This window comes from Plectropomus leopardus, chromosome 3, assembly GCF_026936395.1.
Source record: "Plectropomus leopardus strain MGB_pleo_1.0 chromosome 3, ASM2693639v1, whole genome shotgun sequence".
Classification (NCBI taxonomy): Eukaryota; Metazoa; Chordata; class Actinopteri; order Perciformes; family Serranidae; genus Plectropomus; species Plectropomus leopardus.
The window spans coordinates 19,658,230-19,682,073 of NC_142178.1; the positions used below are offsets into that span (position 1 = coordinate 19,658,230).

Here is a 23,844-nt window from a genome sequence, read left to right on the forward strand (position 1 = left end):
ACCAGTTTTTTACAGATTGAGATTTTGTTGTCTAAAACCAGAAGAACAGTTTATAAAAAATGTTTTGTTAAAAAATAAACTACCCAACAGTTATAAACAACTATTATACAAATATTTTGATAAACTTTTAAGTCTATTTTTATTATTAGTTTTTTTGTTTTAGATTTTTTCTGCATTGTGTACTATTACTTTTCATTATTTAAGTACATTTTCCTGATTACTTACTTGGTTTTACTTACGTAAGTGGCATTTTCAATGCAATGATTTTTACTTTCAATAGGGTATTTTCACTGTGTGGTATTAGTACTGTTACTGTGAAAATACACAAGTATTATCAGCTGAATATGCTTTAAGTAACAAAAGTGGAAGTGCTCGTTATACAGAATACTAATACCCATATCATACTGTCAAAACATTATGCATGTATTATTGGCAGTGGTGGAGGAAGTATTCAAAATCTTCAATGATATAAGAAGTAAAAATAGCAATGACAGAGTAGAAATACTACATTAGCAGAAGACAAAGTTTTCATTTGAAGTCTTACTTCAGTAATAGACAATAAGTATTCTGTGCTAAATGTATTTAAAGCATGAAAACTGCTATTGTTAAATAATTATTTGCTTGTCATTACTAATGCATACAAATACACATTACATTTTAATATTCCTTCTGGTCAAAGTGGAACTTTAACTTTTCAGTGTACTTTGGGGTATTTTAATCTACATCAGCGAATCATATTTTAAATGATCATCATATGTTTTGTATGTAAAATCATAATCTGATAAGTATGGGTATCAGGATATACATTGATGATATATTATTGATTTTTAGAAATTAAATACTGCATCATTTTAATAATACACATATAATAATATCATGTAAATAATCCAGCGCCTTAAATGATTCCCTTTTTTTCCATTATCACTGTCTCCCTCTCCACCTCCACACACTCATGTTATTTTGAGAGTAATCCATTTACCAAAAGAAAAAAACAATCACACAATGTACAAAATTAAAGATGAATTCGACTCACACCATTATTATTATTTTACAAAATGTTCTATAGAAATAATAATATCATTATCGTGAATTCTTTTGGACAGGATAATCATGTAGTGAAAATCTGGTTTCATGCCAGACCTACTGAAAAGTAACTTGTAATAGCTGTTGAACAAATGCAGTGGACCGTAATATTTCCCTCTCAAATGTAATCAAGTATTAAATAAAATACATTAACAAGGTTACTTCCACCACCTGTAAATGCAGCATAAAATGGGAAAAGCAGAGGTGTTGCTAATTTATAATATTAACAACGGTTTTGTTCTGTTCAAGTGTCCCTGTAAGCCGTGCCAGTGTGGCAGAGAGCCAACACGCACATCAGGTCCCTGAAACGAAGCAGCTTAATGGAATTCAGCCATCATATTGTTATGATTTTACACCAGTGCTTTTCTGTCTGTTATATGTTAAAATCTCTGTGTAGGTTGTCCCACAATCTGTGTGCTGTGCTGTAGCTCATCAACATCTGACGCCATAAACAATGTCTGACGCACATTGTTGTTACGTAATGTAGGTATTTCACTGATACAAGTCACACACAAACATAGCTATACACATAACTCTGAGTTAACAATCACATATATTGTCTCTATTAAGACTCGAGTAATTGTGTCTCTATGTCTTGACTTCAGTTTGTACCAATTTGATGTTGTTTTGTTGCTTGTATATTCTTTATTTACTATTGAACATATCAAATGTTGTATATTTTGCACAGTTTTATTACTACGCATACATTTAGTGAGACAAAAAAGACTTATATTATTTAATGAAATACTAGGGACAGAAGTATTGTGCTTTGGACATTACTGGTGCATGAAATCCAATCTTTTTTGTCCCTCTCAAAGTTTTATGTCCCCACAGCACCCTCATGTGGACGGCCTTCTTAAATGACTTCTACTGTCTGAATTGCTGCTCCTCAATAGATTCATCATCAAGTTATCTATCATCGTGTTTGTAACAAACATAAAAAAATTAAACCTTTTGGTTTGTAAATAAATAAAATAAATCTTGTTTTAAATTAATTATATTACATGCCCAAAAGTTCGTTGAAAAAAATGTCTTATATTTAAGGAGAAAAAACTACAATAGCTCTTATGGCTGGAAAATATTTATCTACAAGCCAGGACTGAAGGGAAAACCTGTGAGACCACTCCTGTGTTTAACTTTATTCTATTGTTTTCTCTGTTTGTCTATACAGGGCTTAAATCAACACTCGAAATATAATGAAATGTGTGTTTGTTGTCGTCAATAGCATGTGCTTTAGCCTTAACGATGATGTAAACTTAAGACTGATACTGAAAAGACATGATAATATTGGCAGACAAAGACTTAAAATGAAATTTCGGGATCAGTTTGAAATAAGTTGTCAATATGCCATCAATGCAATCAGTCAAAACAGGTAAAATTTGCCATCATTAATGCTCTTGTTAGGATTAACTCAAAATGTTACTATAAAACAAATGTTTTTTAAAATTTTTTTTTTTTTTTACTGTACCTAGGTTTATATGCCATTTTTATGTTAACCAGTGAATGTATATTTTGTAAAGCATTACAATTTATATCTGCATCTGCCACTAGGGCACTAGGCATAAAATGTGAGATCTACTACTTGATGGTCTCTGAAATAAGGTAGAAAAGGTATGTGCACGTATCAGTGCAGTATTGAGCATCCCTAACTGATACTAATAAAGCTTATTTGATTAGATTTAATCGTGCTTCATCATGGCACAGCCCCGAGCTACAACACACATCAATAAAGACCACTTGAGACAGACATGTAGCTTAACTTAGAGTGATTAAACACTTAAAAGATGTACTATGCAGGATTTTCCTGAAATTACAAGAATAAAAAAAACTATGTATAGACTCGTATAGAAGTAATCCCTCTCAATTACTGCTTATGATCCACTAAAAGTGTGTGAGGCTGTATTTAACTGCAGACACTCTGCTCTCTGTCTCCATTTTCTTATTTTCGTGTTATTTTTCTGTGTTTGAATGTTCCTCGACATAGCGCAGGTGAGGTCGGGACTTTATGACAAGATAGAGATCAGGTGCCAGACTGCACGCAGCGAGCATCCGGAGGAAGCTTTGAAAATTGCAGAAACAGTGCCGGAACAAAAAGCACAAATATTGTGGGGTGAAACCAGTTAATCTGGGGTTTGCTTTTAGTTCAGCTGCCAATATGAAAATTTGTTGATAACATATCTTTAATAGATGCAATCTGGGGGTTTAGGTGGAGACAGATTAATTATTTTATTTCGATTTTTCTCCTGACTGGTTCTAACTTGGCCTTCTCACTGATTGAACATACACAAAATGTTGCAGTGAACATATTCATCTTTCACAAATACGTTCATAAACCTCCTTACATGTGCTGGCAGAGTGTATAATAGTTTTATTTTTATGACACTTTTCTAAACACTGTTACAAAAGGTTCGGTTACAGAGAAGTCTAAACAAAAATATTTCAAAAAGTGAAACAAAACAAACATAATATCATGACAACACATACTGTGATTGCGGAGAATAACTAAAAGTATTGATACGAGATCTCTGAAATCTTTAAGTGGCATTTTTAGAGACCATTATATCTAGATTGTAGCCACAATTTGGGCAAGGCAAACATAAAACGCTCTGGATGTCAAAGAACCCTTCGCATGCTGGTAATTAGTGTGTGTTTGTTGTTAAGACGGGGCGCTTGATTGAGAAAATGCTGTATGAGGAGGGCGCGTCAGGCACAGGGGGGAGCTACAAGGACTTAACCCTCATGCAGAGCTTTTGCATTGACCGGTAATGTGATGATATCGAAGAAAATCCAGGTACGAAGCTCACAGAGTCCAGCACAGCAGTGACAAACTGTTTGGGTGGCAACAGTCAAAGTTTGTAGTGCACAGAGAAATCAGTGGTTTTGCATGTTTTTGCCCACTTTACATGAAATTAAAGTTTGTCAACAAAAAGCACGGCATTCATGAGATATGTTTCCAGAAAATCAAACCCAGCAAAATGAAGTCACGATAGTCCGAATGGGAATGTGGCAGTTTTCTGCAATGAGAATGTAGCTGTCAAAAACACGTTTCATAATTTAAATGTAAACGAAATGATACGCTAATGTTTAATTTAGATCAGTCATTTCTGCAAAAAGAAAAACAAGCAAGACGTTGAATAGTACCCAGCTGAGAAATAGACAGACTGATCATTACCAATTGGTAACACTTACATTATTTACACAGTAACTAGAAAAATAGAAACTCCTGTACAATCCAATAACATTGCGCTCCTAATGCATTTTTGTTACCAGCCAAGATGTGTTTGTCATACCAAGTACTGAAAATTGTTGAGTATCGAAAGCTTGTGCAGATTCTTACTCATCTTTGCTTACTTTTTGACAATATTAGACATTTAACATTTGTGAAGTTTGGCTTGTTAAACAAAGGCTTTTGTAGAAATACATGTCAATATTCTTTAAACCCAGTTTAGACCAAAAATTCACGAGGAGATTAAACTGTTTTAGACCACCGCAGAGAAAAGCTGCAGCCGTGTGAACTGGCCGGTCTTAACTGGACTCAGGCCGGCTGACGGATGTCACCTGTGACTCAGCTTGTCGAGCAGCCAGCGGCTGGTTTTAAAACGTAAGACACGTCACCTGTTTTAACAGCCGACTGGCTTGTTGCGGATCAGTTAAAAATGTTCAGCAGACGGCGTGTACGCTTGTCCTCTGTCCTCCCTGAGCTAGAAACTATCTCATTTACATCCCCATGGCTGCTGACATGTATGTCTATCTCCAATGGGTCGCTGCTGCTCGCTGCGTGTAGAAATGTATGAATACGGTCCGTCTTGTTTAGCTCATGTTTTCACCGTTTCATCACTAACTTGCAAATGTGGCAACTATCTCACTATCAACATCTCAATTCATACTTTAGGAAGCTAAAAATGATATTCACCTACTAGATAACCCTGAAAATCTGGAAATCAGAACAGATGTACATGTTTGTTGCTATGGAGATGATATATTGTCTCATCTAGACGCATTTGGGGCTGTACCCAACTCAGAATTATGCCAGTCAAATCAAATTTGGCTAATCAATACGAATGTTTGACAATCAATTTTTCCCCATAAAAAGATTTCGAGATTGGACGGGCTTAGCAGGAATGCAACAGCGAGATTCACCTAAGATAGCTGACAATCGAACCTTGGGCCGGACATGTCCGACACTAGATATTAAAAAAAGAAAAAAGTCAGAGACTGTATCATATTAATTTGCTGTGATCTTTAAATTCGCAACTTTGCAGCGGAGGAGAGAAGATGATGTTTTCTCTCCTCCTCTGTGCTGCCACTTCGGGACCAAAATATCCCCAGAAGGGGGCGCCCTGTAGCTCACCTGGTTGAGTGAACATGTACAGAGGCTGCTGTCCTCGCCACAGAGGCCGGGGGTTCGTCTCCGACTAGCGACCCTTTGCTGCATGTCACGCCCCCCCTTCACGCTTGAGCTGTCTTATCTAATAAAGGCAAAAAGGCAAAAAATAAAAAATAAATAAAAATCAAACATAAATTTATATATATAATAATAAATATTATTATTATTATTATTATTATTATTATTATTATAAGAAACACCCCCAGCAGTACACTGACTGGTAAATCCAGGGATGCTTGACCTGAAGCAGCAGCAGTCTCAGTTGACTGATGGGTCTCCAATCGATGATCTGAATCTCTTACTTCCGAGGGGCAGACCGAGTCGCATTGGTGTGAACTGGCAAGTTTTGCAGACTGGCTCACTGCAAGTAGTTCTTTAAATTGTCTCATTGCAAATCTTGGGTCTGAACTGGGTTTAAAAATACGGTAATGAAAATTATGATATATGTACTAGTTAATAAATGATCCCATCCTAAGCAAAACATAATCTACAGAACCTGTAATGCTTTATCTTTGTTGATACTGTGACAATTAGGCCTTATCTTGTTGTAATTGTTTGGATTATATTCTTTTCTACAGAGAATACCTTTATTATTCTCTATTTTACTTAAAAACAATTGCATGGGCTTGTAATTTGACATTTTAGTATTCATGGCAGCCTAAATCTGCCTGGTTTAACTTTCAATACATATTGGTTTCTTATTATTATCCAAATAATAAGGCAACATATCTGATTCTGAGTTGACCCTTACTGCTACCAGCTTGTAAACATGCAAAACCACTGGCACGATCATTCAAAAGCAACAACTTAAGCTTCTCGGGAGCTCTGTCTCTATAGTATCTAACTAGTGGTATTTACTGATGTGTCTGTTTCTGTCCCCAGTCTGAGTAAATGTCTGTCCACAGTGGGGGCAGCAATACGGCCTCTCCCCTGTGTGTATCCTCATATGGACGTTCAGTTTGTCTTTGCTAATAAAGCGTTTGCTGCAGCAGGTGCATGCGTATGGTTTATCCCCTGTGTGATAGCGCTGGTGCATCTTCAGCTCCGTCATCCGACCGTAACACCTGCCGCACTCAGGACACTCAAAGCTGGGCCGCACCTCCATGTGCTGCCTGCTGTGCAGCCGCAGTCCGCTGGACGACCTGAAGCTTTTGCTGCACTGTGAACACTGGAAGGGTTTCTCTCCAGTGTGGATGTGGATGTGTAACTTGAGGCTGGCGGCCGAAGGGAAGCCGTTGCCGCAGATGGAGCAGAGGTGAGGCCTCTCCCCCGTGTGGATGCTCAAGTGCTTCTCCAGCTTGCTCTTGTTCAGGAAAGTCCTGCCACAGACGGGGCAGTTCATTGGCTGCTCTCCCTCGTGCAAGCTCATGTGGTCCGTCAGCTCAATTAGTGCGGAGAAAGCTGCATCACACCGAGTGCACGAGTACGGCCGCTCCCTCTTGAACTTCCTGTGTCTGAGGCAGTGCTGCTCTAGATCTTCCTTCTCCTCAAAGGTCTCGATACAACAAGTGCACTGGTATGGTCTTTCTTCTGTATGAGTCCGCAGGTGATACTTCAAAGCTGTTAACTTCAGAAAGACGGTGTCGCAGTGCGGACATCTCGTCTCCCGTCTGTTGTGGACCATTATGTGCCTCTTGTAGTGAGACAGCTTCATGAAGTGTTTGCGGCACAACGAACAATAATACTGTTCGTCCTGGTGGCTTTGCTCGTGCTTCTTCAGCGCGTACTCGACCTTAAACTTCTTCCCACAGGTGTTGCAGGCATATGTCTTGTTATGAATCTCCATGTGCACCTCCAACTCTTCTTGACTACAGAAGGTTTCATCACATTTCGAACAAGTCCCGTTATTTTCTTTGACATGAATCTCCATGTGTTTGTTAAGGTCCTCTGGGAAGGCAAAAGTCCTCTGACAATCAGGGCACGTGTAACACTCTCCGTTTGATGCTTTGCGATGGGTCACTATGTGCCGTTTCAGATGATACATTCGACCAAATATTTTGCCGCAGTCGCCACAGGTGAGGCTTCGAGGGCTGGACTGGACCTTCTTGTGTAACTTAAGATGACTCACAAGTGCGGATTTCTCCTTGAACTGTTTATCGCATGCAAGACACGTCAAGCCTTCGATCGCGTGAGTCTTCTTGTGTGCTTTCAGTTCCAACCAGGTCCCTAAACTTTTCCCACATTTAGAGCAGATGTACTGGCCCATGTCGTGCTGGTTCCTCATGTGTCGGGTCATGTGGTAGTTCTGGCTGAAGGTCATTGCGCAGACCGGGCAACTGAACGGTTTCTCCTTTGTGTGTGTTCTCATGTGTCTGGCGAGTTTGTTTGGCCCTCTGAAGCGCCTGCCGACACAGATGGGACAGAAATGGCCTTTAGTTCTTTTTTTGCCGACCTTTTCTTTCTGACTGCCTTCATCTTGAGGTTTGGCCTCTTCATCAGCAGAGGTATCTTCCATTTTGACAACAACTACTTCAGATTGTTTTTCCTGAGAATCACCATTTTCAGCGTCTGCATTATTTTCAGCAACATCGTCATTATCCTTCTCGGGCAATTCGATTATTTCTTGATTTTTCAGGTCATCGCTCGTCTGGGAGCTCTGTGCCTCTGTCAGGGTGGGCAGGATGGACAGGTCTGTGCCATGTGACATGACATGACAAATAAACACATCTTTGTTGGTGAATTTTTCTGGACAGTCGGGACATGCCAGAACTTTCAACACGTGTGTCCTCTTGTGACTTTGCAGCTCTGCTAAGCTCCCTAAACTTTTCCCACATGTGGAGCAGACGAACTGGCCCGCACCGTGCTGGTTCCTCATGTGTCGGGTCATGTGATAGGACTGGCTGAAGGTCATGGCACAGACCGGGCAGCTGAAGGGTTTCTCCTTTGTGTGCGTTCTCATGTGTCTGCCAAGCTTGTTTGCATCTCTAAAGCGCCTGCCGACACAGATGGGACAGTAGGGGCCTTTTACATTAGACGGGGAAAGGGCAAAGTCTTCATCTTCGTCAACATCATCACTAGCTTTGTCACAGTTTTCCTCTTCCACCCTCTGTGATGATGATGATGATGATGATGATGATGACGATGATGATGATGATGACAAGGCTCCGTTATCATCATTTCCAGGTTTATTGTTTGCTTCATCAGAAGCCTGATGAGTCTCCTTAGTGCTCTGAGTCTTACCTTCGTTTTCACTATAGTAAAGCTTGTCGTTGCTGTAATAGTATTTATCTTTGTATCTAGATGATGATTTAGGGGTTTTAGTTGGACGTGGTTTTGTTGTTTTTTTCGGCCTTTCCTCCCCACGCCGGGGTCGTCCTCTTTTGCGTTTGACCGGAACAGGAGGGTCCAAATCGTCTCCAATGTCCACACTGACTTCATGAAAACCAAACACTTCAGAGTCATTTAAAGCAGATTCAACCTCTTTACCAATAGCCAACGCCTTATCCAGGGTCAGAGTCTCCCTCTCCATCAGCAGCCTCTCTCTGAGTTGTGGGCAGTTGGTTTTCGCAATCAGCTGATCCAGGATAAGTTTTTCTTGAAAGTTTCCATAGCTGCAGAGCCTAAGCAGTTCATCTAACGCAGACACAAACAGATCTACAGTCTCTCCGGGCATCTGAGCCCTCTGATGAAATCTAAGGCGGTACATCTGAGAGCTGAGATTGGAGTTGAAGTAAACCGTCAGAGCTGATATGGCTGCAGCGTACGTGGTTTCACTCTGGATCAGAGTTGTGAAGATGCGCTGACCCTCTGGGCCGAGGCAGTTCTGTAGGAGCATACACTTAGTGGAGTCGACAAGCTCGGTTTCACCAAGCGCTTCAACATAGTGTTCAAAAGCTCTCAGCCACTTATGCCAGGCCATGGTCGGTTCACCAGACACAGGTAAGAACGGTGGAGGTGGGGACAGGATTATTAGGAGTGGCTCTGGGAGTGGTTCCTGTTTCATCACCTCCTCACCTACTTCTACAGTTACTTCACCCATTGTGAGGGTCTGGGGAGTTTTTTTCCCCCCACTTATGATAATTTTACTTCTTCTCTGACTTAAGAAGAGTCACTGGATAAAGACGTCACCCACTTTGGTCTGTGCTCAGGCTCCTGATGTTTTATCTCACTCAGGTCAGTCTATGAAAACTGCGAAAGAAAAAAACACAGGTTAGTGTCAGATTCAGTTTTTGTTTGTGTTTATTTTTTCTTTCTTGCACTGAAATATACACTTAGTTCTTGAGTCAGTCTAGCTAAAACTGATGCAGTCTGACACAACATTTCTGCAATAACTTTTGCCTTCATGATGCTGGTTCAAGAAAAACAAATTATGTTGGCCTACTTTTTAATTTGGTTTACAGCAAACAGAGGGAATTCCCTTTTATTTTCATGCTTTCCCCAAAGTGGGTTACAGTATGTTTAAACAGTCTTATCCGTCCTGCCCAGGACAGATAATGTGTAACTTTAAGTTAAGTTACTTTAAGATAAGTCCTTTTATTTTGAAACGGAAGCAGTTAAGATTGAGTAAAGCAGACATCTATGTATTTCCTCATCTCTGTGAAAGAGAGCAGCGTTTAAACTGTAGCAAAAGGTGGTACAAAGTCAAGTCAGCGTCTATTTCTGCTGACAACCACACGCAGCACACGTAAAAATCGGCGAGCAACTGTTTCTCTGGATGTGCCACGGCTTACACGCAGCTGAGACACCCCTCAGCAGCGTTGCGCTCACACAGTACTCACGCAGGCAGTGTGTCTCTGGCGTAAAGAGAAGCAAAACTATTACAAAAAGGACCAAAGCAACCACATGCAAAAAAAAGACCAGAGAGACGCAGCCACAGAGAGTTGTGCAAGGACTGCAAAAAGATGCAAAACAACAACAATTTTGCTCCTGTGTAGGAGGTGGTGGTGGTGCCTTCTGCATGTCTGTGACTGGGGGCGCATTGTCTCACAATCCGCCCATGTGTATTGTGACTGGGGCCCACTGGGGCCCTGTCAGGGGGGTGGAGAGCTTTCAGAGGGGCCTCGGCTAGTCAAGGATTACAGCTGTTTATTGTTTCATAGTGGGCGTCTTGTGTTTCTAGCCCCGGCCCTGCCAACAGACAGAAAACTACCATAAACTGCAGTAATGTCGCTGTAAACTCTCTATGTGACTGAAAGCTAAACACACCCCTGCGTTTACGTGCCCACGGTTTCTAACGGTCGTGTTTCATTATAAAAACGCAGCAGCACCGTCCTCTACAGAGACACACGGACAGCATATGTCTGCATATGTGTCGGTACAGCACACAGCTACAGACGAAAGAAGCGGCACTGAAGTGAGTATTAAGCAATAACCGAGGAGGAGGAGACGAAAACTCACCAAATCAAACTGGGTCACAAGTCTCGACGTGTGCAGACAGACGGACAGACAGACAGCGGGGGAACCGCCGCTCCGGCCCGCAGCTGCGCCGCCTGAAAACAGCCTTCAGTGTCAGAGGGGACGGCTCACTGCAGCTCCGCGGGGACAAATGATAATTACCAATGTCATGATATTAAATCGAAACACTAAAAAGCAAAACATGAAGTGAAAAATATATCCGCCATGCCGACAGCCCTTCTTCCGGACATCACAACAGCACCCCGGGGTCTGTTTCGCCGCCCCACAGCGCCCTCTGCTGGCTGGGAGACACATCACACATGTCATATGCAGAAACTATCATTTATTAAATAAAATTAGCAATATCACAGTATAGCCTGATTTACATATACTCAGTTGGAAGCAAAAATCTGGCATTCAAAGTTTTACTCAAGTCAGATGTAGAAGTATTCGTACTTAGGGTGAGGTCAGGTGATTTGGGACATCGGGTAAAATGGGACAAATAGGGTTTTACATTGTGGGCTCTTAAAATTTTAGCAGCCAGTCACAAAACATGATATTGCATTGTTGCTACAAATGTCCTTTACACAAAACAATCTATTTTTATTTGTCTGAGATAACTAGTATGGGCAAAGCAAAGAGTCAAAAAATCACCTGCCACCATGTGGTATGTTGCTTTTCTCTTTTTGAGTAGCAGCTAAAACATCAGGAAGCCTACATAAGATCAGACATGGTTGTATGATGTAGCATTTTATGAACTGTTTGACTTATAAACAATTTTTTTTTCATTATAAACATTACATTTTATGGGGGAGGTTTTTGAGTGAGTACTCAGTGGAACAAGCCAGCAATTTCTATTTCTATTAAATTAATAACTTAAAAGACTAACTGATTATCTATATTCCTGGTGATTAATTATCAGCAAGCCTTCATCTGGCATAACATTTCTGCACTAATAAAAAATGATTACCACAATGAATTTCATGTCACATCATCGAGGCTCCTGGAGGGTATCTAACATGAACACACTTGTGAGTGCTGCTGGCATCACAAGGTTTAAACAGTTATAATGAAAATAATGGGATATGATTAATACAATCACATTATATTACCTTTGATTACAACTGCACGGATGAATTCCATTACCCTGATAATTGCTCGGCTGATTAGTGTATTAGTGTAGTGTATGCTATTAGAGAACCAAGCCACGTATTAAGTATTTACCTGGAGTTGGTGGTGAAACAGAAAAGGCCTGTATCTGAAAAAATAAGAAGACATATTCATTTAAGTCTGTGTTAAATTGTGTAATTTTCATTCAACATTTAAGCTGCATCAACTGTGAACCTCTCAAAGCTCTATCGGTCTTCATCAGTGTGAACAGTGTTTTAATGTCTATTACATATTCAATATTTTAAAGTATCACGTCACACAAATTACAAAAAAACCCGCTATATATATTTTTTTTTAAAAAGATTTTTTAACATGTTCCTTCATAATCAAACACACTTTTAATTTGAAAAAAAGACATTTTTAAACATAGATCACACTATAGGGCCACTACGAGGTCTGATCTCTGTGGGGTTTTTTTTTTATACAGAACCAAACAACAGCTGCGTTCTGCTCCAGTGTGCAATTATAGACAACATGCCAACATCTCGTAAACAAAAGAGGCATGATGGGCGTAAAGTTTAACACGACAGCCTCAGCCTCTGGTGTGACATAAAACATACATGTCAGTGGCGCTTTATAAACACTAACAATGGCATAACATGGCAATCACAATCATTCACTGTCTCTGTTATGTGGTGGCGAGACCATTCTGTCCCCTCACTACACGATCGTACCTTATAGCGAACAGCGAGGCGGTATATGGCGTAATATATACCTGCCTTGGACAGGCAGGAAAAAGGGGACTTGTGTTTCTTGTGCCTGTGTAGGAGAGGTGGTGGGGCCTTTTGCGTATCTGTTCCCAGGGGCCTATTGTCCCATATTCTGCCCATGCAACCAACGGCTTTTGGAGAGCAACTAAAGTGAAGGATTGATTTTGGAAAACACACTTATACTGTTGAATTTTTAAGCATAATTGTTTAAGATTTTGATCACCCAATGCAAAATTCAGTTTACCTCCACTGTGGACGGGAGACAGAAATCCAGGAGACAAATACTAGTAATACTTGTGCTGTGAAATTTTGAAATTTTAGAAGCTAAATTTACTGATGTTTTGATTGCTTGCATGTTACTATTCACATGTTTTCTGGGTGTGGTTTTTATTTAAGCCAGTGTAGGTTTCTACTACCCTCACATGTACTTTTTTTATGTTTTATCCCCATTGTTCTTTGTATTATGTGAAACAAATAAACAAACAAAAATATCTGAATAAAATTTGGGTGAACCAACCCTTTGCTTGTTTGTAATGTGTGGTGAACACTCTTTGCCTGTACTGAACGATCTCTTACATCATTTTTTAATAATGTAACTAACTGCTGCGGTCAGTATCCCTGAACACCACTGTTCAGGGAAAAGTGTCACACACTGAGCAGAACACTGATCGATAATAATTAATAGACAACAACTGATAAAGGTCTGGTTCTTCCCTCTTTGGGCTACTTGACTAAAATAGTCTAACAAAGCTCACAGACTTGGTTAGAGAATTCAGACAGTTCAGTTCAGGGTCACTGAGGCGGTAACAAAGTGTTAAGACACATCTTTAATTCAGTTAGTGTAATGTAGAGGATGATCTGCAGAGACGTGTTCACTGTCTCAGTGCTAAAACAGACCACACAGACACACTGTTAAACAATGACCATTTATTCACACACTGTAATGGGACTGAAAACAAGCGTGACAAAGTGAAGGAGGCTGCTGGCTGGCTGGGAGGGAGGAGGAATCTTTAAATTATACATGAGCAAAAACTTACACATGATTTTTGTTTGCACTTGGTACAAAGTGTGTCCGCCTGGCTGCTGGGGTCGAGGCCAGGGGGCAGACAGCGGGGCTTTATGATTCAGAGTTCAATCACATTCAATTTGAACAAGAATGAATCTCTAAAATATCCTTGTTCCACACTTTTTTCTCTGCAGCTTATTTTTTTTATTTTTATGATTCCCGTTAAACAATCTCCTTTTCCCTCTCGTGGGTGCGTGTAGCTGTGGACTCGCTCCTGCGCTGTTTCACTATCTGCCCTGAATTACACAAACGTGTCCGAACCACATACAACAGCACACAAGTAAAAAGGGTTTTCCTGTACAAAATCCATCTCAAAAACACAAACATACATACGATGGCACACTTTGCTTAGCAGTGAACAGAGATGGATAAACAGGCGTCTGAGCAGACACGCATGCTTGTACGCACACGTTTCACACTCCAACACACACTCAAACTTTTAAAAAACCTCAACATAATAAAGATGAAATGTTTGGGGTTCGGCTCAGTGCAAGCATTATGGCTTGGGAGGCTGTGGTAGAGGGAGAGCTGACAGCAGATGGTAAAAAACATGTATTTCATATATTCTGACCCAAACCCTGAATGCATCACTCTCATGAACCACACAACGCTCTCACTGACTATGCCTCAACTTCTGAGGGACCCCTCGCCCACGCTCGTCCTTTATCAAGGTCAAAAACTGTGATTATTGATTGTTATTTTTTTCTTTTTTCTCTGTTGTGGTGTTTTAAAGCAGACAGCTTTGTGTTTGTGTACATGGACCAGTCTGTCAAAAAAAGCCGTTCCCTTCTGTGCCGTCTTATAATGATTCTCCTCAACCTTGAAGTTCTCCTCTCCCAGTGGGAGACAGTGAAATGGCGCATCAGGGAGTGCATGCGTTTGTATTTGTGCACTTGTGTGTAAATACAGAAAACAGAGAAAAAAGCGTTGTGCAGAAATTCCATGATCCACCAGCTCGAGGTTAAATTCTCCCCTCGACATTTACACGGATGTGTAGCCGCCGCTTTTAGCTCTCGTTGGAGAGTCTCTGGAATAGGCATGAATATCTGGTGGTGTACTCCGGTGTGAATGTGTGTGCGTGTGTGTGGGAACAAGAACAGTAACCGTGTGTGTAAGCACAGTGACATAGAGGCGTAAGAGAGTAGGAGGGCAACACACACACTCTTCGACACAGTGAGGATCTTTGTGAACGAGGGGAGAAGGCGAGTGAGAAGTGTAGGTTTAGTTCTTTGGGGCATGAAGGGCTGCTTCGTCACCAGTTCGTCCCATGTCTCCTCATCTCGTCCTTCCCTCTCCTCCGAAGCCGCCGGCTCTGTCTCCTTTAGTTCAAACACACACCGTGCCCCCCCCTCCTTCATTTTGTGTACAGGTGTGTATCATTTTGTGCAGGTTTTGTCTCTAGAGTCAAACAAATGAGGAGAATCCCGTCACAGGGGTGCGTGACCCTGGAGGCGGGTTGGTGTTGGGGTTGACGTGTGTGTGCGCAGGCTGCCCTGTGGGTGTGTATGCACCACCCGTGTTGTGCTGAGTGACCACGGTCTGGTAGTAGGGCTCTGTGTCTGCAGTGGCACACTCCTCGTAGCCAAAAGGAGCGCCCATTGGTTTAAGGCTTTTGGGCTGTCGCTTCCAGGAGTTGTAGTAGGTGGGGTCGCTCATGTAGTGGTTGACGAAGGAGTGCTTGGGCTGCTCGTCCTCGTAGTCGCTGTCTGTTAACTAAACACAAACAAACAGCGGGGGTTGGAGTTTGACAGTTTATCAGAGAGACAGACACATAGCAGACATGCAGGTTTAACGCATCAGGACATCCAAGGCTGTATATCACCTGTAGTTTTTAAAATTATTTGTAGTCGGTTTTGCATTTATCTGACAGTAGAGAAAGACAGGAAACATGGGGAAAGATTTCACTTGAACCGAAGACACTGAGATCACACGGTATTCTTCTTAGTTGGCACTTCTAATTCAGCACGTTGAATCGGTGGAGACGGAAAGTCAGAGACAGCTCAGTGATTTTAACCATTTAATGCGGCTTCTCTTGAGTTTTCACCTCCGCCTTTTCTTTGCTTCTTCCACAAGCAAGACTGCAGGCTGACAACACGCTTACAGTACAGAGAAGTCAATTTCTACTTTCAAAGAACTTTCTGTCAGACATATTCCCAGTTTGCACTAAAAGAAAATGACAAGATTGTTTAATCAGCTTTCACAGTGGCGTGACAGTGGAAGGCTGGTTTGACTTTCTTTCATCTGTGATACATTTTTTATTCCAGATTTAACAAATCAGGGGCCGTGGGATGGCCTAATGGTTGGGCTGACCAGAGACTGCAACATCCTTGGTTCAAAATGTTGTACAATGTTGCAGTTTTTGCCTTTATGACGATGTACAGATTAATAACTGAACAGGCACAGACCCAGTGACCCAACTGGCCTTCACCTGCAAAATGTCACTCAAAGAGACATGTACTCATATGTTATGAGTGAGGCAAGGGCGCAAGAAAAAATATTTACACTGGGGCCAGTTACAGTTATATTGTGGTGCTGTGCGTTTTTCTGATAGCACAGCAGTGTGGGCGTACCCTCCTCATAATTACACAGAATATGTCTTATCTTCTCAGGAACCAGGACACCCTATGAACATGGGCTCCTTTCCAATCAGTACAAAAAAGCATTTGAATCTGAGAGACAGAGAGAGACAGAGAGAAAGAGATACCTCTGACTCAGAGACCTCGGTAGGTTTCTCAGTGAGTGTGGTGCTCTCTGTGAGCACGGCTCCATTATAGTTGTTACAGATGTCCTCGTCTGAGTAGTGGAGACCACCTGGACTCGGCCTGGGAGGAGACCTGGGCGTGCACACACATTAACAATACATGTAATATCCCAAGAATAACTTGGAGGTGCGTGCGTGTGTGTGTGTGTGTGTGTGTGTGAATAAGTGAGCACATACCTGGTGCCGTTCTTTTTCAGGAAGGAGTTCTTGGTGTTGAGCGTTCTGCTGTTAAGCTCCAGAGCAGTGAAACCTCCGTTGTCCAGCGTTACCGACTCCTCCGCTGTGGACATGTGCTTCCCTGGAGTAAAATAAAAGGAATCAGATGTAAAAGGTTGAGATTAATAAAAGCAGTTCAGTCACTTGTATGAGGCAGAATCTTTTGTGCAATTGTTCCTCTGTACTCCGAGTTCATGTGCAATCTCCATTTTATTCATTGTGTATTCAGTTACCTCTTAGGCCTGAGAATGAGAAGCAAATTAAACTAGGATGCATATTTTGTCACTCAGGCAATAACCAGGCAGAATACTTTCGTAATTTATCCACCAATAACCCTAACAAATGAAACAATAAAGGAAACAATGTTTTAAATTGGGAGAAATATGATTGCCGTTTGGAACACAACAAGGTGCTCTGGATGATTTAAGGTCATCTGAACAAAAATTTAATTTGCTGTTGCCCACCGACTCTCATTGATTCTTCACTCTTGTTTGTGTTTGTGTGCTCGTCCTCCTACAGCACCTCCCTCACTCTGTTTCAACGCTCCGCTGCCCAGAGGTTGTGCCAAGGTTTCCGTAGCAACACAGATTAACAGCTGTCCTGAAGTAACCTGCACTTGTCAGGGCTAACTTTGCATTACAGATGTTGGCATTCACCCCCCACCCCCCCACACCCCACCCCCACTCACACACACAAAGTGACTGTAAAAGCCCTGCTGCGCCCACAATGGAGAACATCACAGGAAGCCCGAGAGAAGAAGAAACTCACATGAAAACAGGAAGAAAAGCCTCTACATGAAGAACCAGAGCTTTAGAGGAGTTACTGGGCAACATATCAAACAAACTAACATTTTTTGTCATAATGAAGGGGGGGTTTGTCCTTCAGTATGTCAGTAAGCATCCTTGAGTGAGACTTCCTGCAGCTCCAGGCTGCTGCGCTCCCTAACTGACCCTGCGGAGGTGGTGCGAGATAAAATACAACAGAGCCGCAGATCTGAGTGTGAGAAACTGGGAAGTGAGTTAACTTTTATCCTGTGGGATTTCTCAGTAGAGGAGTGAATCTGATCTGAACAGGGCTTTCGTTTAAATACCTGCAATGAAAACTGTTTAATTCTAATTACTTCCACCAAAGAGGTTATGTTTTTGGTTTGTTGGTCTGCTGGTTTGTCTGTTTGTCAGCAGGAATGGTGGAAAAACTATTGGCCTGTTTTTCATGAAAGTTGGTGGAAGTGCGCAGCATGGGCCATTAAATTTTGAAGCCGATCAGAATCCCAGGGCAGATAAACCAATTATTTTTCACTTTTGTTAACATTGCGAGATAAGGCATTTGGCCTTGGTGGTGGTCTGCGCTCACCCAGCGCTCCTCTAGTTTTGCATTTCTTTCTGCAGTTAACTGCTGATAAATGGATAATTTAAGTTTTGAAAACAACTCAAATATGTCTCAAACTAAAGGCCATTGCACACCAAGTCCAAGTATTGTTTGTCTGAATTTAAAAATAAAAATGACCTGCGTCATTCAAGCAGCAGTGAAGAAAATGTGACACGACTTGCGGCAGACATAAATCCACAACAAGAAAGAGGAACAGGCTGCAAAGTACCGTTTTATCACTAAGCTTACTTTCAACAGGTCAAATAGTATAATATTCAGGTGAGGGGATGACAGTGATGATGAGGATGTAATAGATGATGAAGACCACACACAGACAGAGAGAGAATGACAGTGTGGAGACAAAGAGGGAGAACAGCTCTTTTTTTCCTTTTTGGAATAAGAGTAGAGTAGTTAGTATAACCAAACATATATACACATACCATATTTACAACCTGGTGTAGTTACTCTCTGTAAAACACAATGTGTTTAAGAAATGAAAACTGAGACACGTAAGAATTTGCACTCAGATTTGAGAGGAATTTGGTTCCATTTCATGCATTTGTTACAAATTCTTTCTATGACAACACCGTGTTGTTGATATGAATGTTTGAAGGTCAGCTGCAATATTTTTCATGAGAGGGTTTAACCCTTTGAAACCTAGAACGACATCAGATTCCCTTTGCTGCATTCGGACGCCTTTCACATGCATTCAAACCTTTAAAACCGGAGAAAACTGGTTTGATTTCTTTTATCTAGAAAAAAAAAGAGGGAGAACAGCTCAGCTCATGCAGGTAGCTGCGGTGCCAAATGCAAGATGTTGGCAGAGGGTGGTGACAGGGAGCCAATGTGTCTTCACATTTTAGCTTCTATTGCAATTTTTTGCATTAAACAGAGTAATAAAACACAGCAGACACAGTGTGCAAGGATTTTAAAAAAATGCATGCAAAAATACAGATGTGTGGGGGCCTGGTGGCTCAGTGGATAGAGCAGGCATCCCATGTATAGAGGCTGTGTCCTCGCCTCAGCGGCCGCGGGTTCGACTCCGGCCTCGGCCCTTTGCTGCATGTCATTCCCTCTCTCTCTCCCCATTTCACACTTGTGCTGTCCTATCAATTAAAGGCAAAAACGCCCAAAAAATATCTTTGAAAAAAAAAAAATACAGATGTGGTGTGTCATGGCCTTTTCTTACAACATGTTATAACATTTAAGTAGTCACCCTCTTTCCAGTTAAGTAAAATTTCCTGGGTCTAGTTTAAAGTTACTGTTGTTGTTTCACTATTAATCCAAAGCCTCATTCAAAAACCTTCAGAAATTACAGCGGGGCTTCGGGGAGAAAACGCTTCCTGAGATGCTTCAGGATGCTGGAGGAACAATGCTGACCTTGTTTTCCTCTCTCATACGGCCCTTACAGGTGGCGCTGGTCCTTTAGGAACAAGACTGCTGGAGGCAAGTCTGTGCTGCATTCAGTACAAGAGAACTTATGCACGTCTCAGCTTTTCAGAATCACAAAAAGTGGAGTACATTGTAATAAATCAGAGGAGGTGGGGGTGTAGTGAGGCAGCTGACGGTGAGTTGAATGATGTGAGACTGAGGAGAGGAAAAATACATCCTTTGCCAAAAAAACATCCTGAATATCACCACTTTGTCACCTTATAAAGCATCACACTAGAGCATGAACATCAGAGCCACAGACCTGTGCCGCAGGCCTTGTACTTGCTGCTGTGTCCATGCAGCAGCAGTGTGAAGACCAGGACCAAAATAAGGATGAGTCCCACCAGAGCCATGACCAGCAGGAACCACCACTCCTCGTAGAACGGACGCTCTGACAGCGCTGCAGACAGGGAGAGGAAACAGAGAGAAGTGGGAACACATGAGGAGGATATCAACTTTTCTTTTGCTTAAGATCAAATTGATGCTATGGTTTGTCCCGCAGGACCAGAAAACATTCTTCAAAGTCTGTAAAATATATTTTTAGATAACTGACTCTTCCTGCTGTCAAAATACTCATCCTGTTGAGTCTTCATACAATTCAATACAAACACTATAGATGATTAGAAGTTTCTCTTTGCTCTGATCAGTTTATTAGGTAGAAGACAGGAAGCTGTGTGAATGTCTTGATTTAAGACTTTTCATTAACTATCACGACACAGATGGAAAACAACAACAACAACAACAACAACAACAAAAACAGTCATGCTGTCAGGCTGTCAGGCTGTTTTCACTTTGCACAGTTGTAGCTGTGAGACTCTGCCTCTAGATGGCAGCCCAACACACATTTACAATCACAGTAACTTCCTACAGTTTTTCTACCTGGCTGGACATTCAGTCAAACCCCAATTAAACAAGTTGGATCACCCTGGATATATTAATTAGCCCTATATCCACCAGTGCGTATGTATGTGTGTATCTGTGTATCTGTGTGTGCTGGTTTGTGATTATACCAGCAAGAGCAGCAGAGGGTGCACTCGGCTGTCCGTAACCATAGCGATTAACAGCGATGACTCTGAACTCGTAGCTGATCCCCGACCTCAGGCGCTCCAGCGGCAGTGAAACGGACCTGCTGCTGGAAGGGAGGAGCTTGATGAAGGAGTCCCACACTCCCTCATCTGCACAGAGAGAGAGAGAGAGAGAGAGAGAGAGAGAGAGAGAGAGAGAGAGAGAGAGAGAGAGAGAGAGAGGGAGGGGGGGAGGGAGGGGGGGAGGTTTGATGGTCAAACCAACAGATGAGAGGGAGTGCTTAATTTGAGAATTACTCCCTTTCAAATGTCAGAATCTGATTACAAATTGTCAAATTACATTTAAAATGATAATGATGATGATAATGTGGTGATGATCACAGTTATTATCATTAATAAAAGGGGTATTACCATTATTATCAGTGGTAGAATAATAACGGAGCGTACAATCTCTCCTGCAGTCATTCTTTGTCTATATTTAATACCCTCTGGTAATCTTTATTACAAAATTGCTACTGACTTGATTTGCACAGCAGGTCTTTATGAATCTGAAGAAAGCTTCGCTCAGTGAGGTTTAGTGCAGGGTAGTGCTCAATCTCGCTATTAATCAATAGAGAGAACTGGTGCACATAATGAAAAGGTACATGTCAAGTAAATTAGTGATGTTTATGTGTTTTCATCTTACCTGATGGACGAGCCTCGATAACATATCCGGTGACAGGTGCTGCACCCATATCTCCCTCTGACCAGTGAAGAGTGAGCGCAGATGACGTCTTGGTGATGGACATTTCCAGAGGTGACCCAGGGGAGCCTGTCATGTCAGAGACAAACAATTCATTTCCTGAAAACGTATCCTAACCTTTTCAATAATTGCTGGTTGTTCAGGATTCTACTGACATGAGTGGAACAACAGAAACATATAAAATATATAAAATAACATGATCAATGAAAAAACTCAGAACAGCGTACTGTAGTGTGTACATGTACATACGCACAATACAGTTCAGCACATAAATAAAATTACAACCAGGTGATTTTCTAACATTTTAAACTGAGTATGTAACCAGGAATTTCTTGTCTGTGTCTAATGAATTAAGATCATTTCAGGTATGCTCAAATTTACATGGATCACAAGCACCTGGGTACAGAATTGCACGTGTTTTATTGTAGCCAAAACTTTATTTTTTTTGTTGACATTTTATAAACTAAACAATGAAGTGGCAGAATAATTGCTAATGAGAATAATCATTAGTTGCAGTCATGGTTGAGTTGCCATAATATGACTGTACGAACAGAGCACACACACACACACACACACACACACACACACACACACACACACACACACACACACACACACACACACACACACACACACACACACACACACACACACACACACACACACACACACACACACACAGATTTACGGCCATGCCTACCTTGCACAGGCTGAGCACTGATGTTTGCTTGGATGGGTGGTCCATAGCTGACCGTGAGAGCCTGAGCACTAAATGTGTATGTTGCTCCTTTGACGAGATCTCGAACCTTCAGCCATCTCTGCCAGCTGCCCCTCACATCCACTGTCACCACTTTACTCACTCCTGCTCTCATGCAGACAATTAAAAGAAATGTCAGTGTCCTCCTAAACATGTATTTGTGTGTGTGTTTAAAGCATGTGTGTACCTTGTACAGGAGCAGTGGGCTGGTAGATGACCCTGTAGCCCTCCAGCTGTCCATTAGGAGTTAGAGGAGCTCCCCAGGACACATTGACACTTCCTCCTGTCACCTCTGAGAAGGACAGGTAACTGGGCTGGCTGGGAGCTGCAGGACAAATGGATGTTAATGAATGAAATAAGGGAAATCAAATACTGTATCATGATGCTTGTTAATATGGTTTTAAAGAACTGAACTGTAACCACTCCCTACCAGACTGCAGGGTGCGGGCCCCACGGGGGTCACTGGGTGGGCCATCTCCAGCTGTGTTGAAGGCAGTCAGAGTGACCAGGTAAGGCGTGTAGCTGGTCAGGTTAGTGAGGTGCACACGAGTGTCTGGGACAAAAATCACCTTGACCTTCTCAGTCTGGTTCTGCTTGTCCCTCTCCCAATAGTGGATCTGTAACAGAGGAAAACATTGTCAATAACACTGGCTGTGTTTTTCTCCAAACAACTCCTCCTGTTTCCTTCTCACCCTCACTTAATTTCTGCCAACTATATATATTATTTACTTTCTATCCATTCCTCCTGAGGTCTCCTGATCGATCCACATTATATACACAGGATATGGAGAGATTTGTTTTGGCGTTGGCAGTTTAACAGAAGGGTAACGCAGGTGTAATTTCTTCCTGCAGATACCACCAGTCTGGTCTAGACATGCACAACAAACCTTTTCTCTTTTCATGCAGATGTATCTTAACATAGCTGAGGACAATGGACAAACTTTCTTTCTCTTCCTACTTTTAAATTCAGAATACCTGCTAATAGCTAAGGCCAGTCTTAATTCTCCTTTAAGGTGTATTGCAGGGCTATTCAATTACAAATACCACTGAGCTGCATTTTAAAACCAGGAAATGTGGATGGGCAACACAATATCAGCAGCTTATTTTAAACCTTTTTTTGCTTTTGGTAACACATTTTAAACACATGCGAATGAGTGTGGTAAAAAATAGCAATGTCTCCTGTTTGTCCTTCCAGACACCATATGTAGTTACATATTCGCCATTCGGACGTTGCTTCTAGGCCGAATGTGGCCCGCAGACTGCCAATCGAATATTTCTGGGCTCATGTGTAGGATTTAGTGATATCTACTGGTAAGGTTGCCAACTGCAACCAACTGAAACATCTCCTTGTGCCAAGTGTAGAGAACTATGGTGGCTGACGTGAAAAACATGAATGATCCTATCCAGAGCCAGTATTTGATTTGTCGATTCTGAGCTACTTGGAGCAGCAAGACATATTCTATAGAAGAGGACCTGCTCCGTATGTAGATATAAACATAACAAAACCTAAACAAGTCTTATTTTCAGGTGATTATAAACCAATGACAACATAATATTATGCTCCATTTCTGCCCCTAGATGCCCCTTAAGGTGGACCTTTAAATACGTAGTTTCATCATACTTGTATGTTCACTGACATTAGATAGCAGTTATAAGCACAATGATGTGTTAATGTCATGTCAGAGTTGTCATAATTAAATAGCATTAACATCAACTTATAAATAGTTTTAATGATGTCAACATCCAAGTCCTAATTATAACAGATATCTTTCAGACTTATGACTTAGTGCCTAA

At 41.5% G+C, this 23,844-nt stretch overlaps 2 protein-coding genes across 2 annotated transcripts in view; both read right to left on the minus strand.

The window, feature by feature from the left end:
- Positions 1–2,209: 2,209 nt before the first annotated feature.
- Positions 2,210–11,079, minus strand: LOC121942183 (uncharacterized). The gene is made up of 2 exons (XM_042485320.2): positions 10,808–11,079; positions 2,210–9,598 (listed from the first exon to the last, which is right to left on the minus strand). Exon 2 carries the CDS (start codon positions 9,447–9,449, stop codon positions 6,315–6,317), a length of 3,135 nt encoding a protein of 1,044 aa, XP_042341254.2. The 5' UTR covers positions 9,450–9,598; positions 10,808–11,079; the 3' UTR covers positions 2,210–6,314.
- A 2,517-nt stretch (positions 11,080–13,596) lies between these two features.
- LOC121942083 (protein sidekick-1-like) overlaps positions 13,597–23,844 on the minus strand; it is a 269,452-nt gene continuing 259,204 nt past the window's right edge. Inside the window, exons 38-46 of the mRNA XM_042485177.2 lie at positions 22,481–22,667; positions 22,238–22,375; positions 21,994–22,155; positions 21,237–21,362; positions 20,537–20,701; positions 19,789–19,926; positions 16,689–16,809; positions 16,455–16,584; positions 13,597–15,463 (exon numbers count right to left, since the gene is read on the minus strand). Coding sequence (XP_042341111.2) covers positions 15,155–15,463; positions 16,455–16,584; positions 16,689–16,809; positions 19,789–19,926; positions 20,537–20,701; positions 21,237–21,362; positions 21,994–22,155; positions 22,238–22,375; positions 22,481–22,667 — 1,476 coding nt within the window. The 3' untranslated portion in view covers positions 13,597–15,154. The remainder of the gene's footprint in view (positions 15,464–16,454; positions 16,585–16,688; positions 16,810–19,788; positions 19,927–20,536; positions 20,702–21,236; positions 21,363–21,993; positions 22,156–22,237; positions 22,376–22,480; positions 22,668–23,844) is intronic.

Excerpts from the sequence above, each read along its gene's own strand:
- LOC121942183 (XM_042485320.2), bottom strand. The coding sequence starts at position 9,449 with ATGGGTGAAGTAACTGTAGAAGTAGGTGAGGAGGTGATGAAACAGGAA.